Source organism: Mauremys mutica, chromosome 2 (genome assembly GCF_020497125.1).
Source record: "Mauremys mutica isolate MM-2020 ecotype Southern chromosome 2, ASM2049712v1, whole genome shotgun sequence".
NCBI classification, from domain to species: domain Eukaryota; kingdom Metazoa; phylum Chordata; order Testudines; family Geoemydidae; genus Mauremys; species Mauremys mutica.
Window position 1 is genome coordinate 91,430,313 of NC_059073.1, and position 14,434 is coordinate 91,444,746.

At 47.2% G+C, this 14,434-nt stretch overlaps 1 protein-coding gene across 1 annotated transcript in view; it reads left to right on the top strand.

Annotated features, from left to right (window-relative positions):
* Positions 1 to 762: 762 nt before the first annotated feature.
* The window catches only part of RAB31 (RAB31, member RAS oncogene family), a 132,562-nt gene continuing 118,890 nt past the window's right edge, over positions 763 to 14,434 (top strand). Inside the window, exon 1 of the mRNA XM_045005271.1 lies at positions 763 to 816. Coding sequence (XP_044861206.1) covers positions 778 to 816 — 39 coding nt within the window. The 5' untranslated portion in view covers positions 763 to 777. The remainder of the gene's footprint in view (positions 817 to 14,434) is intronic.

Genomic DNA, 14,434 nt, shown 5'->3' on the forward strand with positions numbered 1-14,434 from the left:
TGTGTCTTCTCTGCTCCTGACTGTTAAAACAGGGAAAGTCTAGGGGAATTATTAGCCAGTGTTTTTCAGAAGTCTGATTTGCCTTTTTGTGTGTGATTATTTTGTGGACAGCAAAACAAGCCCTGAGGAAAGTGCCATAAAATAAATGCCTGACACTTTATTTCCCCTGTCCTGGCTGATGAACCCAGTTTACAATTAAAATGTTCTGTAGATATGCAGCCATAAAAATTAGAAAGCTCTAGGTTTTAGAATTTATAATTTAAAAAAAATTAAAGCAATTAACCAATTGAGTTGTAATATGCAAATACAGTGTAGAAGGGAGGAGTGAATGCTCTTACACTTAGGAAAGAGAAGATGAGGAAAATGAGGAGCAATTAGGAGGTTGGAGTGGTAATTAGTGGCTAACTTACCTCGTATGTCTCAGTTCCACTTGGAGATGAGAGGAAAGTTATAGGACCTTGTAGGGAGGTGGTGTGGTTCCCCACCACCCCAGAGAGGGACGAGCTTCGCAGGACACCAGCGTGGGCGGGGCCAGAGCACTCCAAGCCCACGCCCCAGAGGGTCAGGTGCCAAACAGGAAGTATAAGAGCCCAACCCCAGAGCTCACTCAAGGAACAGCCGCTGGAGAGGCCAGACACCTCTGGCCCAGCTCCTGCTGCAGAGACTCCAGCAACCAGAGTTGGACCTGCAGACTGGCCCGACCAGACAATACTTGAAGTGGATCAGCGTGTGGGAGAGTCGCTGAGCTGACCCCTCACCAGCTACCCCGAGGATCCAATGGTGATAGACCCCCCTGAGGACACCACCTTTACCCAGGTAGCCCCAGAGCGGGAGTTGGGAAGTAGCCCAGGGACAGCTGACCCAAGTCTGGCTGCAACATTGCCAGAACCCATGTCAGTGTGTTGTGGCCAGGATCCCCACTGACGCACCAGTGGACCTTCGGCCACTGCTAGGGCCCCAGGCTGGGACGCAGTGGAGTGGGAGGGCCTGCGTTCCCCCCTGCCACACAGCATGTGAGTGGCAGTCTCTCCCTCTCCCAGGCCGCTCGGAGCCGGAAGCCTGGGTGTGCTCACTGGTACCTGTGTTTGCTCAGCCCCTGCCTAAGGGCCTGAGCTGTGATCTTTACTGCCCCGCCCTGACCCAGGGCCTGGGCTTATTATCTGCTAATTGTTACCTTTGTGTGCTCAGCCCCCTGCCAGAGGGCTTGAGCCAGGACTCCTGGGGCCTGACCGATTCCCCAGGGGCCCATGCAAGGACTAAAGGAGGCTGTGTGGTTCCCCGCCGCCCTGGAGAGGGACAAACCCTGGTGAACCCTCTCTACAGGCCTATAAGAGAAGGACAGAAGAGAGCAGTGGTGGGGGAAAAGGGTCAGTGATTGACTGATTTAACTCTCCAGTCATTCCTACCAAGGGAAGTTGTTACAATCCCACCACTCAGCAGCAAGAACATGGTGTGGAGGGTGGGGAAACAAGTAAAGGCAGAGTATCACCAATTATGCCTATTCTGAGATAAGATAGCATCTGCTGTTAAAATATCATTAAGGGTCTGATTTAATAGAAATTGAGGTTACCCACTCCATCCTTAATTTCGATAGTGTGCAAAGTACTGTAGCTGATAAAGACCTCTATAAAGGTGCTTCAGAGCAGTGGTTGATTGTATAGATTTTGAACATTAGGGCCATTCCTGAGTTAGCAGGCTTTGGGCTGTGATACTAATGAAAACAGTAATATTTAAATCAGTTGAGGGCATAGTCCTATATTATCAGGTATAGCCTGTACCAGCAGTACATTAGGAAGCTTTAAATCGTCCAGAATTCAAACTCTTCCACAGTTTGAGTATTTCAGATCTGAACCTCTTTGTTTAAAATTAGATTTAATGTCTGTCTGTATTAGAGAATGTAACATTGCCAATAATCTCTTGAATTGTGAGTGTTCTGTTAAGTGATTCATAAAGAAAAGTCAGATGTAACTATGCACAGTGGTATTGGAACATGGGTGGGATCAAAGTAATGATTTGGTAGAATATGTTTGTCAAGCATACCATGATTACAGATGCACTCATCCTATGGTGAACAACAGTGTATGCAGTGAACTCCCAGTAAAAAATACAAAGTGGCGCAGTATAAAAAATAATTATATCACCACATTCTCTCCAGATATTACATCTGCAATGAGCAGCTTTTTACTGAGGGGCAAGGATGATTTGGAATATTGACTAAAAGTTAATAAAAATAACATTGATTTTAAGAGATGTTGTCTGTAATTTACAGCATCCTAATTTCCTTATGCTTCCCACCACTAAAAACATCTATCAGTTCTCCAGGAGAAGGTCTTTGTTATCATCCCCAGCTCCTCGACTAGCCTTATCAGGAATGAACAAACCTGAGGTGCTGGGTTTGTTGTGATTTCAGGGTACGTCTACACTACGGGATTATTCCGAATTTGCATAAACCGGTTTTGTAAAACAGAATTTATAAAATCGGGTGGAGCGCGGCCATACTAAGCACATTAAATCGGTGGTGTGCGTCCATGGTCCGTGGCTAGCGTCGATTTCTGGAGCGTTGCACTGTGGGTAGCTATTCCCTAGCTATCCCATAGTTCCCGCAGCCTCCCCCGCCCCTTGGAACTTCCGGGTTGAGATCCCAGTGCCTGATGGGGCAATAATCATTGTCGCGGGTGGTTCTGGGTAAATGTCGTCAGTCACTCCTTCGTCTGGGAAAGCAACGGCAGACAAGCATTTCGCGCCTGTTTTTCCCCTGGATTGCCCTGGCAGATGCCATAGCATGGCAATCATGGAGCTTTTTTTGCCGTTTGTGACTCTCACCGTATGTGTACTAGATGCCGCTCACAGAGGCGATTCAGCAGCGCTACACAGAAGCATGCTTTTGCTTTTGCATGACAGCAGAGATGGTTACTAGCCATATTGCACCATCCAAACCCTTCCATAAATTGGAACTGAGGATGATCATGGCTACCAGTCCTTTTGTACCATTTGCTGCTAGTGCCCCTGGTCAATCAGCCAGGGGCGCAAAAGCCAAGAGTGGTTACTAGCCATATTGCACCTTCCATCGTTTTGTACCATTGGCTGCTGTCATAAGTGCCCCTGGCCGATCAGCCAGGGGCGCAAAAGCAAAAATTGGGAATGACTCCCTGAGTCAATCCCTCCTTTTTGGTATCTAAAAATAGAATCAGTGCTGCCTAATATAGGCAAGTGTGCTAGAGAACCACCTGCTCTGTGTCAGAGCCCGCAGAAATTATTATCTGTATGCTATTCACAGGGGGTGCTCCTGTAACAACCCCACCTGTTGATTCCGTTCTTCCCCCAGCCTTTCTTGGCTACCGTAGCATTGTCCCCCCACTTGTGTGATGAATTAATAAAGAATGCAGGAATAAGACACACTGACTTGTTAGTGAGAAATGAGTGGAAGGCAGCCTCCAGCTGCTATGATAGTCCAGACAGGACATTAAGCAGTGTGTAGGAGAGAAGCCCAGCATCCCGCTGCTAGTCCAGGGGCAAATGAATCTTTTCTTTACACATGAAGGGTGGGGGCTGATGGAGCTCAGCCCCCTGTTGCTATGATGAGGATGGTTACCAGCCATATTGCACCATCCATCCACCAGAAAAAATTAGGGCCAATAGGCTGATGACGAGGACGGTTACCAGTCCTTTTGTACCATCAGCTGAGGCTGATGATGAGGATGGATTTCCATCATTTTGTACGATCAGCTTATGCTGATGATGAGGATGGATTTCCATCCTTTTGTACCATCAGCCGCCCATGGCGGGGGGGGGGGAGCAAGGATGTTGGTGTTGAGTGCTGCACTATCGCGTCTATCTGCAGCATTCAGTAAAGATAGGGTGACATGTAAAAGAGTCAGAGGATTGTTTTACCTTTCGCTTCTGGGGGTGGGTGGGGGGTGGGTGAGTAGATTGCCAAGCTATGCCCTGACCCGCGGGCACTGTGTTTGACCCTAGAAGCATTTGGAGCTCAGCCAAGAATGCAAATAATTTTAGGAGGCTGCAGGAACTGTGGGATAGCTTCAGTCCTCCAGTCCATGCGCATCCATTTGATTCTTTGGCTTTCCGTTACGCTTGTCACGCTGCAGTGCGCTGAGTCCCTGCTATGGCGTCTGTCTGGAGATTTTTAAAAAAGGATTCTGAATTTCATCTTCTGTAACGGAGCGCTGATAGAACGGATAGAACGGATTTGCCTGCCCTTACAGCGATCACATCCGCATGGTCCATGCGGGAGCTCTTTTTTTTATTTTGATTTCGGACTGCATCGCCACCCGTGCTGATCGGAGCTCCACGCTGGGCAAACAGGAAATATTCAAAAGTTCGCGGGGCTTTTCCTGTTTACCTGACCACTGCATCCGAGTTCAGATTGCGGTCCAGAGCGGTCACTGGTGCACTGTGGGATAGCTCCCGGAGGCCAATACCGTCGATCAGCGTCCACACTAACCCTAATCCGATATGTTAATACCGATACTAGCGTTACTCCTCTCGTTAGGGAGGAGTACAGAAACCGGTTTAAAGAGCCATTAAAATCGATATAAGGTGCCTCCTAGTGTGGACGGTTTTGGCGTTAAATCGGTTTTACGCTCCTAAAACCGATTTAAACACCTAGTGTAGACCAGGCTTCAGATTTACCTGTGCGTATCCTGCCATCTCTCTATTCTTCCTGCCCACTGCCCACACCACTTTCCAGGCAGCATATTGAAATCTTAATACTGATCTTGCGTGTAAGATTAAGGATATGCTCCTAATTTTGTTGAAGGCAATGGTGAAAATCACATTGAATTAAATGGGAGCAGGACTTGGCCCTAAGAATGGGGAGTTAGAGTGGGATCTGCAAAGGTATTTAGATGCCTAAACCCTAGGTTAAGGTGCCTAAGTCACTATTTTGATTCCATTCTGATCCACAAAACTCCCACTGAACCCTCTAGGTGCCTCATTTGTTACCTAAGTTTCCAGAGTAAAAGTTCCCTTGGTGCCTAGGTTTTTTCCTCTGAGCATGTACACTGTTGCTCCTTCTAGGTGTCCATATGACTATCTCCCACCTAAGCTCCTGAACGATTCACAAACTGAGGGAAGATCAGCATGTTCAGCTGCCTATCTCATATGTGGGCCTGATCCGGTAGGCGACCTCTGAGCTTGCCTACCAAATTGACTCCAGGTATGCGTCAGCAAAAGAGAAGGCTATGGCCGATGTGGAATGTGTGTGAGGAATGAAGTCAGCGTGTGCAAGTGTTTGTGGTGCTAACGTATTTGTATTGTGACAAAGTTCCTCCTCTACCTTGGTGGGTCCTGCGCTTATTGGCTGATTTGCTCGCCTCACAGATTTACCCTGTGGGTCAGGAAACAGCCCAGAAACCTTCCCCTCTGGTAGAAGCCACAGTCCAGGTCAATTCCTCCTGTGTTTGATCAGGAGTTGGGAGGTTTGGGGGGAACCCGGGCCTGCCCTCTACTCCGGGTTCCAGTCCAGGGCCCTGTGGACTGCAGCTGTCTAGAGTGCCTCCTGGTACAGTTGTACGACAGCTACAACTCCCTGGGCTACTTCCCCATGGCCTCCTCCCAACACCTTCTTTATCCTCACCACCGGACCTTCCTCCTGATGTCTGATAATGCTTGTACTTCTCAGTCCTCCAGCAGTATGCCTACTCACTCTCAGCTTCTTGCATGCCTCTTGCTCCCAGTTCCTCGCACGCACTTCCTCTCCTCTGGCTCCCTTTGGCCTGACTGGAGTGAGCCCTTTTATAGCATCTGAGGGGCCTTAATTAGAGTCAGGTGCTTAACAGACTCACCTGACCATTAGCAGGTTAATTGGAGTCAGGTGTTCTCATTAGACTGGAGCAGCCCCTGGTCTGGTCACTCAGGGAACAGAAAACTGCTTATCCAGTGGCCAGTATATCTCCCTTCTCCTACTCTGCTGTTCCCAACTGGCCTGGGTCTATCACAGTATTCATGTGAGAATCTCAGTGTTTGCAGGAAAATGTGCACAGATATGGGGCTGCTGTGGGTGCTGATATGTTTACACATGGGGTATATCTACGCTGCTGCTGGGAGAATGCCTCCCAGCCCAGATACCCAGACATGCACTAGCTCTGCTTGAGCTAGTGGGCTAAAAATGGCAGTGTGGAGGTTGCGGCACGGGTAGCATAGGCGCCAACTTTCCCCGGCGCCGGTAGGTGCTCGCACCCCCCAGCCCCGCCCCGACTACACCCTTTCCCCACCCATGCCCCACCCCCATTCCAATCCTTTCCCCAAAGGCCCTGCCCCAACTCCGCCCCCTCCCTGCCCCTCTTGGACCCCTTCCCCAAATCCCCACCCTGGCCCCGCCTCTTCTCCGAGCACACCGCGTTCTCCCTCCTTCCCCCTCTCTCCCAGCTGCGTGAAACAGCTGTTTTGTGACACAAGCGCTGGGAGCTAGGGGGAAAAAGTGGGCACACAGTGCACTCAGGGGAGGAGGTGGAGGTGGAGCAGAGGTGAGCTGGGCAGGGGAGCGGGGAACTGCCGGTCTGTGCTGAGCACTCACCAATTTTTCCCCGTGGGTGCTCTGGGGCTGGAGCATCCACGGAGTCCGCACCTATGACGGGTAGTAGCCAGGGCTAGCCACCCAAGTACAGATCCAGGAGATCAGGTGGGCTTGTACTCAGGCAGCTAGCAGTGTCCACACTACTATTTTTAGCACACTAGATCAAGCAGAGCTAGCGCATGTCTGTCTATTCAGGCTGGGAGGCATACTCCCAGCTGTAGCATGGACATACCCATGAAGGCTGTGAGTCTGGTTCAATTTAGTGTAACTGGTTCAACTACTGTAAAGCAGGAATAAAGTGTCAGACAATAGAATTACACTAATATAAATCCAGTGGTAAGTCAAAATGAGAATTAGGCATTTGGTCTGTCTGTGAGAGCATGCTAGTAGCTGCAACGTTGTTACACAGTAGTGTTTAATGCAACTTCACAGTGTTGTCAATGATTGTGCATCTAAACTTTCTAGAAAATTTGTGATGAGTGTGCTTCCAGGTCAGATTTTTGTGTGTGTGTGTGTGTGAGCCACAAGCAAAATCTGAAGGTTTAAAGTTCAGTTATTTTTGAGTCATTAATGTGTATAAACTCTGGCATTTAAAAAAACTGCTCTTCTCTAGTGTCTTCTGTCTGACTATCTCAAAGCGCTTATTAGGATTATTTATTTGTACATGGAGTTTGAGTGGGTGTATGCAAAACCACAAAAAAGAATAAAATGTCAATGCTTGATAAAATAAGTGCAATACTCCAGATTTTCCCAACCAGTTTGGGCCTGTATAGATATGAATCATAGTGTTTTTCTAAATTGTTTTTTAATGTAATGAATTGTAGGTAAAATATTACATCCTTTTACTCACATACTGACACAGAGGATTTAAATTAGATTAAGTACACAACAATTTTAGTTTGTGTGACTCAGTAAGAATTGGAGAAATCAGAATTTTATGTTTGCTGTGATTTCATTCACTTAAATGTCTGGACATGCAAAATTAGTTTACATAGTTCTCAGAGTTGTCAATCAGTGGAACTTCTGGAGATTAGGAAGCTGTTAGTTCCATGTGAATGACTGTAGAACATCCTCTTTGAATGAGCTGGTTCTTACTGAAATGTCAGTTCACACACACACTACCTATAATAATTTGTGATTTTTTTTTAAAGTACACTGCCAGTAATTTGGCTGATTTTAAATAAAACTTTTAAGGTGATTTTGTTCCTTTGATCCACAAATACAGTTCTCATTGATAACAGTGGGCACTAGATATGTTGATAAAAAGCAAGAACAGCTTAAAGTGTGCTCATCATTAGGGCTGTCTCTTCTCTCTAACTTTGTCTCTTATACATGTTTAGTTCTTTAGATACCACTAAAAATATGCACACACTAGCTGTGGACTAGATTTACTTTCTACCTGAGGTTTGCCTTTTATTATTAGCTTAAATAACAACAAAAATATAGACCTCAGCCTGAGCTTGGCTGTTCCTAGATTATTTCCTGAAAGACCCCATCTGTCCCTAGTTCCCTCTGCTTCAGAGACATACTCAAGCCCTTTTATACTCCTGTGTTGGAGTAAATAGGACTAAACTGATCTGACATGAAGTTGAGTCACCAAAATAGCTCTGCATTCCTATGTAAGTTTCTAGAACCCATAGTTAGGTAAATACTTTCCTTTGCCCCAAAGTAAAGCCTGAAGTGAGCTCTCCTTTTTTTCTTCCTCTGCAACTCATTTTGAATCCAGTTCCCAAAGTCAGAGTTATTGTCAGAACCACCCAGTCTCAGTCCATCTGATCCTTTACTTCTAAGGGGACCTCAGTGGACAGATATATCCTGGAGTTCCAATGGACACAAGTGATCTGAATGGATTCAGCTGTTTGAAGTAGCTCAGTTCGAGCTAAATCTCTTCCACATTAATGTTTGGGCACACAACGCGCTGCCGAGTGGGTCAGATACCATACTCCATTCTAGCTTTACGGGGCAACTGTGGGGACCTGACCTCAGTAAGACCAAACTCATGTTCCATCAAGGGACATGATTTTTTCATATGCCCTGTCCACCATAATGGAAACCAATGACAAAAGGGGCTTTTGGATCCTTCTTAGATTTGAGTGACTATCCATTTTTTTATTCTGTTTGTACAGCACCTAGAAGAGTGGGGTCCTGATGCACAACTAGAGCTCCACAGTGAAAACCACCAAGCTTTACTTTATGTCAGAGCAAAAACCATTGAGAAACCACCATGTTTCACGGAGTGCCCAGTCAGAATTTCTGACTCATGGATAGATTGCAGTCAGGGATCTCTCTTTCAATCAACCTATTTATTTACAGTCTACTTTAGCAAGAAATCAATTCTACTTCTATGGCATGAAAGGCCACATGAACCAGATATTTTCTGGTGACAATGAACAAGGGAAGACTAATGTATTTTTCTTAATTTGGCTCTTATGTCTAAATAATTAAGAGTATGTCAACACTACGAAATTAGGTTGATTTTATAGAAGTTGATTATTTAGAAATCGATTTTATACAGTCAATTGTGTGTGTCCCCACTAAGCACATTAAGTCGGTGGAGTGCATCCGCAGTACCGAGGTTAGCATTGACTTTTGGAGTGTTGCACTGTGGGTAGCTATCCCACAGTTCTCGCAGTCTCCACCGCCTATTGGAATTCTGGGTTGAGCCCCCAATGCCTTATGGGGCAAAAACATTGTCGCAGATGGTTCTGGGTACATGTTGTCAGGACCCCCTCCCTCCCTCCATGAAAGCACTAGCAAAAAATCATTTCTCACCTTTTTTCCTGGGTTACCCGTGCAGATGACATACCACGGCAAGCATGGAGCCTGCCCAGCTCACCCTCACCGTACGTCTCCTGGATGCTGCTGACAGATGCGGTACTGCATTGCTACACAGCAGCAGCTTCTTGCCTTTGAAAGTTAGCAAAGATGGTTAGCAGTCGTACTGCACCATCTGTTGCCGTCTCCTGGTTGCTCCTGGCCAACCTCGATGAGGTCGGTCGGGGGTGCCTAGACAAAAATGGGAATGACTCCAGGTCATTCTCTTCTTTAAGTTTTGTCTAATGGAGATTCAGTCCTGCCTGGAATATCATGCCAGCTGGAGGTTTCTGCCTCAGGCTGCTCTCCCAGCCGGTCCCACCAACCCCAGCCTCCCCCAGCCTACCCCTGGGTCCCATGGCTCATGAAGCCTGGACAGTAGTAAGAGGCAGTTCAACTATAGGCTGAACAAGTGCAGAATGGTGCTAGAATATGCCTTTGGACGTTTAAAAGCTCGCTGGTGCTGTTTGCTGACTAGGCTGTTTGTGATTAGATTAGAAGAGCACAGCAAAGTGCGCTGTGCATCACAGAGGCTTTGAAAACCAGTTTCATGACTGGCCAGGCTTTGGTGTGACAGTTGTGTGTGTTTCTCCTTGATGCAAACCCGCCCCCTTTGTTGATTTCAATTCCTTGTAAGCCAACCCTGTAAGCCATGTCATGAGTCGCCCCTCCCTCCGTGAGAGCAACGGTAGGCAATTGTTTTGTGCCTTTTTTCTACGGCAAGCATGGAGTCTGCTCAGATTACCGCGGCATTTATGAGCACTGTGAACACCACGCGCATTATCCTGCAGTATATGCAGCACCAGAAACTTCAAAAGCAGGCAAGGAGGCGACGGCAGCATGGTGACAAGAGTGATGAGGACATGGGCACAGAGTTCTCTCAAAGCACAGGCCCTGGCAATTTGGACATCATGGTGCTAATGAGGCAGGCTGATGCTGTGGAATGCCAATTCTTGGCCCGGGAAACAAGCACAGACTGGTTGGACTGCATAGTGTTGCGGGTCTGGGATGATTCCCAGTGGCTGCGAAACTTTTGCATGCGTAAGGGAACTTTCATGGAACTTTGTGACTTGCTTTCCCCTGCCCTGAAGTGCAAGAATACCAAGATGAGAGCAGCCCTCATAGTTCACAAGTGAATGGTGATAGCCCTCTGGAAGCTTGCAACACCAGACAGCTACCGGTCAGTTGAGAATCAATTTGGAATGGGCAAATCTACTGTGGGGGCTGCTGTGATCCAAATAGCCAACATGATCACTGAGCTGCTGCTATCAAGGGTAGTGACTCTGGGATTCCCTAACTGTGGTGGGGCGATAGAAGGAACGCATATCCCTATCTTGGGACCGGACCACCAAGGTAGCCAGTACATAAACCGCAAGGGGTACTTTTCAATGGTGCTGCAAGCACTGGTGGATCACAAGGGACGGTTCACCAACATCAAAGTGGGATGGCCGGGAAAGGTACATGACGCTCGCATCTTTAGGAACTCTGGTCTATGTGAATGGCTGTAGCAAGGGACTTTCTTCCCAGACCAGAAAATAACCGTTGGGGATGTTGAAATGCCTATAGTTATCCTTGGGGACCCAGCCTACCCCTTAATGCCATGGCTCATGAAGACAGTAGTTAGGAGCTGTTCAACTATAGGCTGAGCAAGTGCAGAATGGTGGTAGAATGTGCATTTGGACATTTAAAAGCGTGCTGGCGCAGTTTACTGACTCGGTTAGACCTCAGTGACACCAATATTCCCATTGTTATTACTGCTTGCTGTGTGCTCCACAATATCTGTGAGAGTAAGGGGGAGACGTTTATGGCGGGGTGCGAGGTTAAGGCATATTGCCTGGCTGCTGATTATATGCAGCCAGACACCCGGGCAGTTAGAAGAGCACAGCAGAGTGCGCTACGCATCAGAGAAGCTCTGAAAACCAGTTTCATCACTGGCCAGGCTACAGTGTGAAAGTTCTGTTTGTTTCTCCTTGACGAAAACCCACCCCCTTGGTTCACTCTACCCCTGTAAGCCAACTGCCCTCCCCTCCCTGCTTTGATCTTTGCTTGCAGAGGCAATAAAGTCATTGTTGTTTCAAATTCATGGATTCTTTATTAATTCGTCACACAAATGGGGAGATAACGGCCAAGGTACCCCGGGAGGGGTGCGGGAGGAGGGAAGCACCGGATGGGGTGGTGGAGGAGGGGAGGAGGGAAGGACAAGGCCAGACTACACTGAAAAACTTATTGAATGCCAGCTTTCTGTTGCTTGGGCAGTCCTCTGGGGTGGAGTGGTTGGGTGGCTGGAGGCCCCCCTACTGCATTCTTGGGCATTTGGGTGAGGAGGCTATGGAACTTGGGGAGGAGGGCAGTTGGTTATACAGAGGCTGCAGTGGCAGTCTGTGCTCCTGCTGCCTTTCCTGTGCCTCAACAATATGCCGGAGAATATCAGTTTGATCCTCCAGTAGTCTAAGCATTGCTTCTTGCCTCCTCTCAACACGCTGACGCCACCAATCATCTTGATCCCACCATCTCTCCTCTTGCTCCAGCCACCTGTCTTCATGTTCATTTTGTGCTTTCCTGCACTCTGACAGTGTCTGCCTGCAGGCATTCTGCTGGGCTCTTTCAGTGTGGGAGGACTGCATGAGCTCAGAGAACATTTCGTCGCGAGTGAGTTTTTTTTGCCTTCTAATCTTTGCTAGCCTCTGGGACGGAGATGATATGGGGAGCGCTGAAACGTTTGCAGCTGCGGGAGGAAAAAAAAGGAGAGTCATATGTAAAGAGACACATTTTAGAGAACAATGGGTAGACTCTTCCACGGTGAACCAAACTGTTAACATTACATAGCACATGTGCTTTCTTTACAAGGTCACATTTTGCCTCTTATATTGAGGGCCTGCCAATTTGGTGTGAGAGATCACACACGCAGGGCCGTCGGGCAACAGAATTCGGCTTGCAGGCAGACATGGTAAGTCACAGTCTTTTGGCTTCTTTAACCTTCATAACATGTGGGGATAGTTTCAAACAGCAGCACCCTCATTTCCCATACCAAGCACCCATTGGGTTGGTCATTTAAAAGGAGGGGCTGAGGTTTTCGGGTTAACATGCAGCACAAACCCAACTAAACCGCCCCCTCGCCCACACAGCCAATTCTCTGGGATGTTTGCTTCACCCCTCGCCCCACCACGTGGCTAACAGCGGGGATGATTTCTGTTCAGCCACTGGCAAACAGCCCAGTAGGAACGGCCACCTCTGAATGTCCCCTTAATAAAATTCCCCTATTTCAACCAGGTGACCCTGGGAGTACATCCAGGAGAGCTTCACTGAGATGTCCCTAGAGGATTTCCACTCCATCCCCATACACGTTAACAGACTTTTCCAGTAGCTGTACTGGCTGCCAATGCATCCCAAGTCTTCAGGCAAATTAATCATTAAACACGCTTGCTTTTAAACCATGTATTATATTTACAAAGTATACTTGCCAGAGGTCCCTTCTCCGACTTCAAGGTCTGGGAGCCCACCTTGGGTGGGTTGGGAGGGTACTAGAGGCAGGGTGAAAAACAGTTCCTGGCTGTCGGGGAAAACGGTTTCTCCGCTTGCTTGCTGTGCGCTATCTTCAACCTCCTCCTCCTCCTCCTCTTCCTCATCCCCAAAATCTGCATTCCCTGTTGCATGAGAATCCACTGACAGAGTCCATGCACAGGGGTGGGGTAGTTGTAGGGGCACCCCCTAGAATGGCATGCAGCTCATCATAGAAGTGGCATTCTGGGGCTTTGACCTGGAGCGGCCACTTGCCTCTCTGGTTCTTTGGTAGGCTTGCCTGAGCTCCTTAAGTTTCATGCGGCACTGCTGCGGGTCCCTGTTATAGCTTCTGTCCTTCATGCCCTGGGAGATTTTTTCAAATATTCTGGTATTTCGTCTTTTGGAACGGAGTTCTGATAGCACAGATTCGTCTCCCCATACAGCGATCAGATCCAGTACCTCACGTTTGGTCCATGCTGGAGCTCTTTTGTGATTCTGGGACTCCATGGTCACCTGTGCTGATGAGCTCTGCATGGTCGCCTGTGCTAATCAGCTCACCATGCTGGTCAAACAGGAAATGAAATGCAAAAGTTCACGGGGCTTTTCCTGTCTACCTGGCCAGTGCATCTGAGTTGAGAGTACTGGTATTCTATTGTTTAACATTGCAATTAGAACTGCGATTAATCGTGATTAATTTTTTTAATTGCAACTTTTTTTGTAGTTGATCGTGTGAATTAATTGTGAAATATTGTGAATAATCAACAGCCTCAGATTAAATGTATTTGGAAGATTCCTTTTAGGAAGTGGAGAAATTTCTCATCCACATACTTCTATAGAAAACCACACATAAACATGCATTTACCAACTTACCACCTCCAAACTACTTTGAAGCTAAAGCCCTGCTTGGTAGTACCCAAATTGGCTGTCTATAAAAGAAATCTGTTATCTCTACTTGGAAGTACACACAATAGAAGATTCTTTGAGAATAAAACTTTTAGCCTTATTTTTATGCCATTTTCATATTTTACAATGTTTAGTTTAATTAAAAGGAGGAATGTGGCTGCTCTCCTTCCGCTTGGCAATAAACACAGGTTTCTACATCAAAAATAAAGCTCTTGGTGTGGGCTGGCTTCTCAGTTAAAACTACTTTAATATACTATCCTGAGAAATTTACTTCTAGAAAGTTACTGAGATGCTGTTCAGTGGAATCATCTGTAGTTTACTATGGGATTTTCATTGGGCTGCTCTTTGGGTAGATTGAAATATGGGCAGATGTTATTGTTTTGTCACTGCTGCAAGGCTTGACATAATACCTGCATATAACTGTGTCTCCCTCACCACCCCAATCCCAGGGCATGGAGTCTGCAGAAGTTGTACATTGCCCTTCCCCCTCCTAAGCACTGCCTCACATAATGTTATGCTACAAAAGCAGCTACATCATGAGCTGGGCAAGGGGAGGGGCAGAAAGCATGCCAGCCATGCCAGAGATGGACTCTCTTGAGATAATCATTGATGTGACACTTCAAACAGTGCTCAATAAGAGTAGGCTGAGGACCGCTTTAGGAAGGAAAAATTGCAACAGAG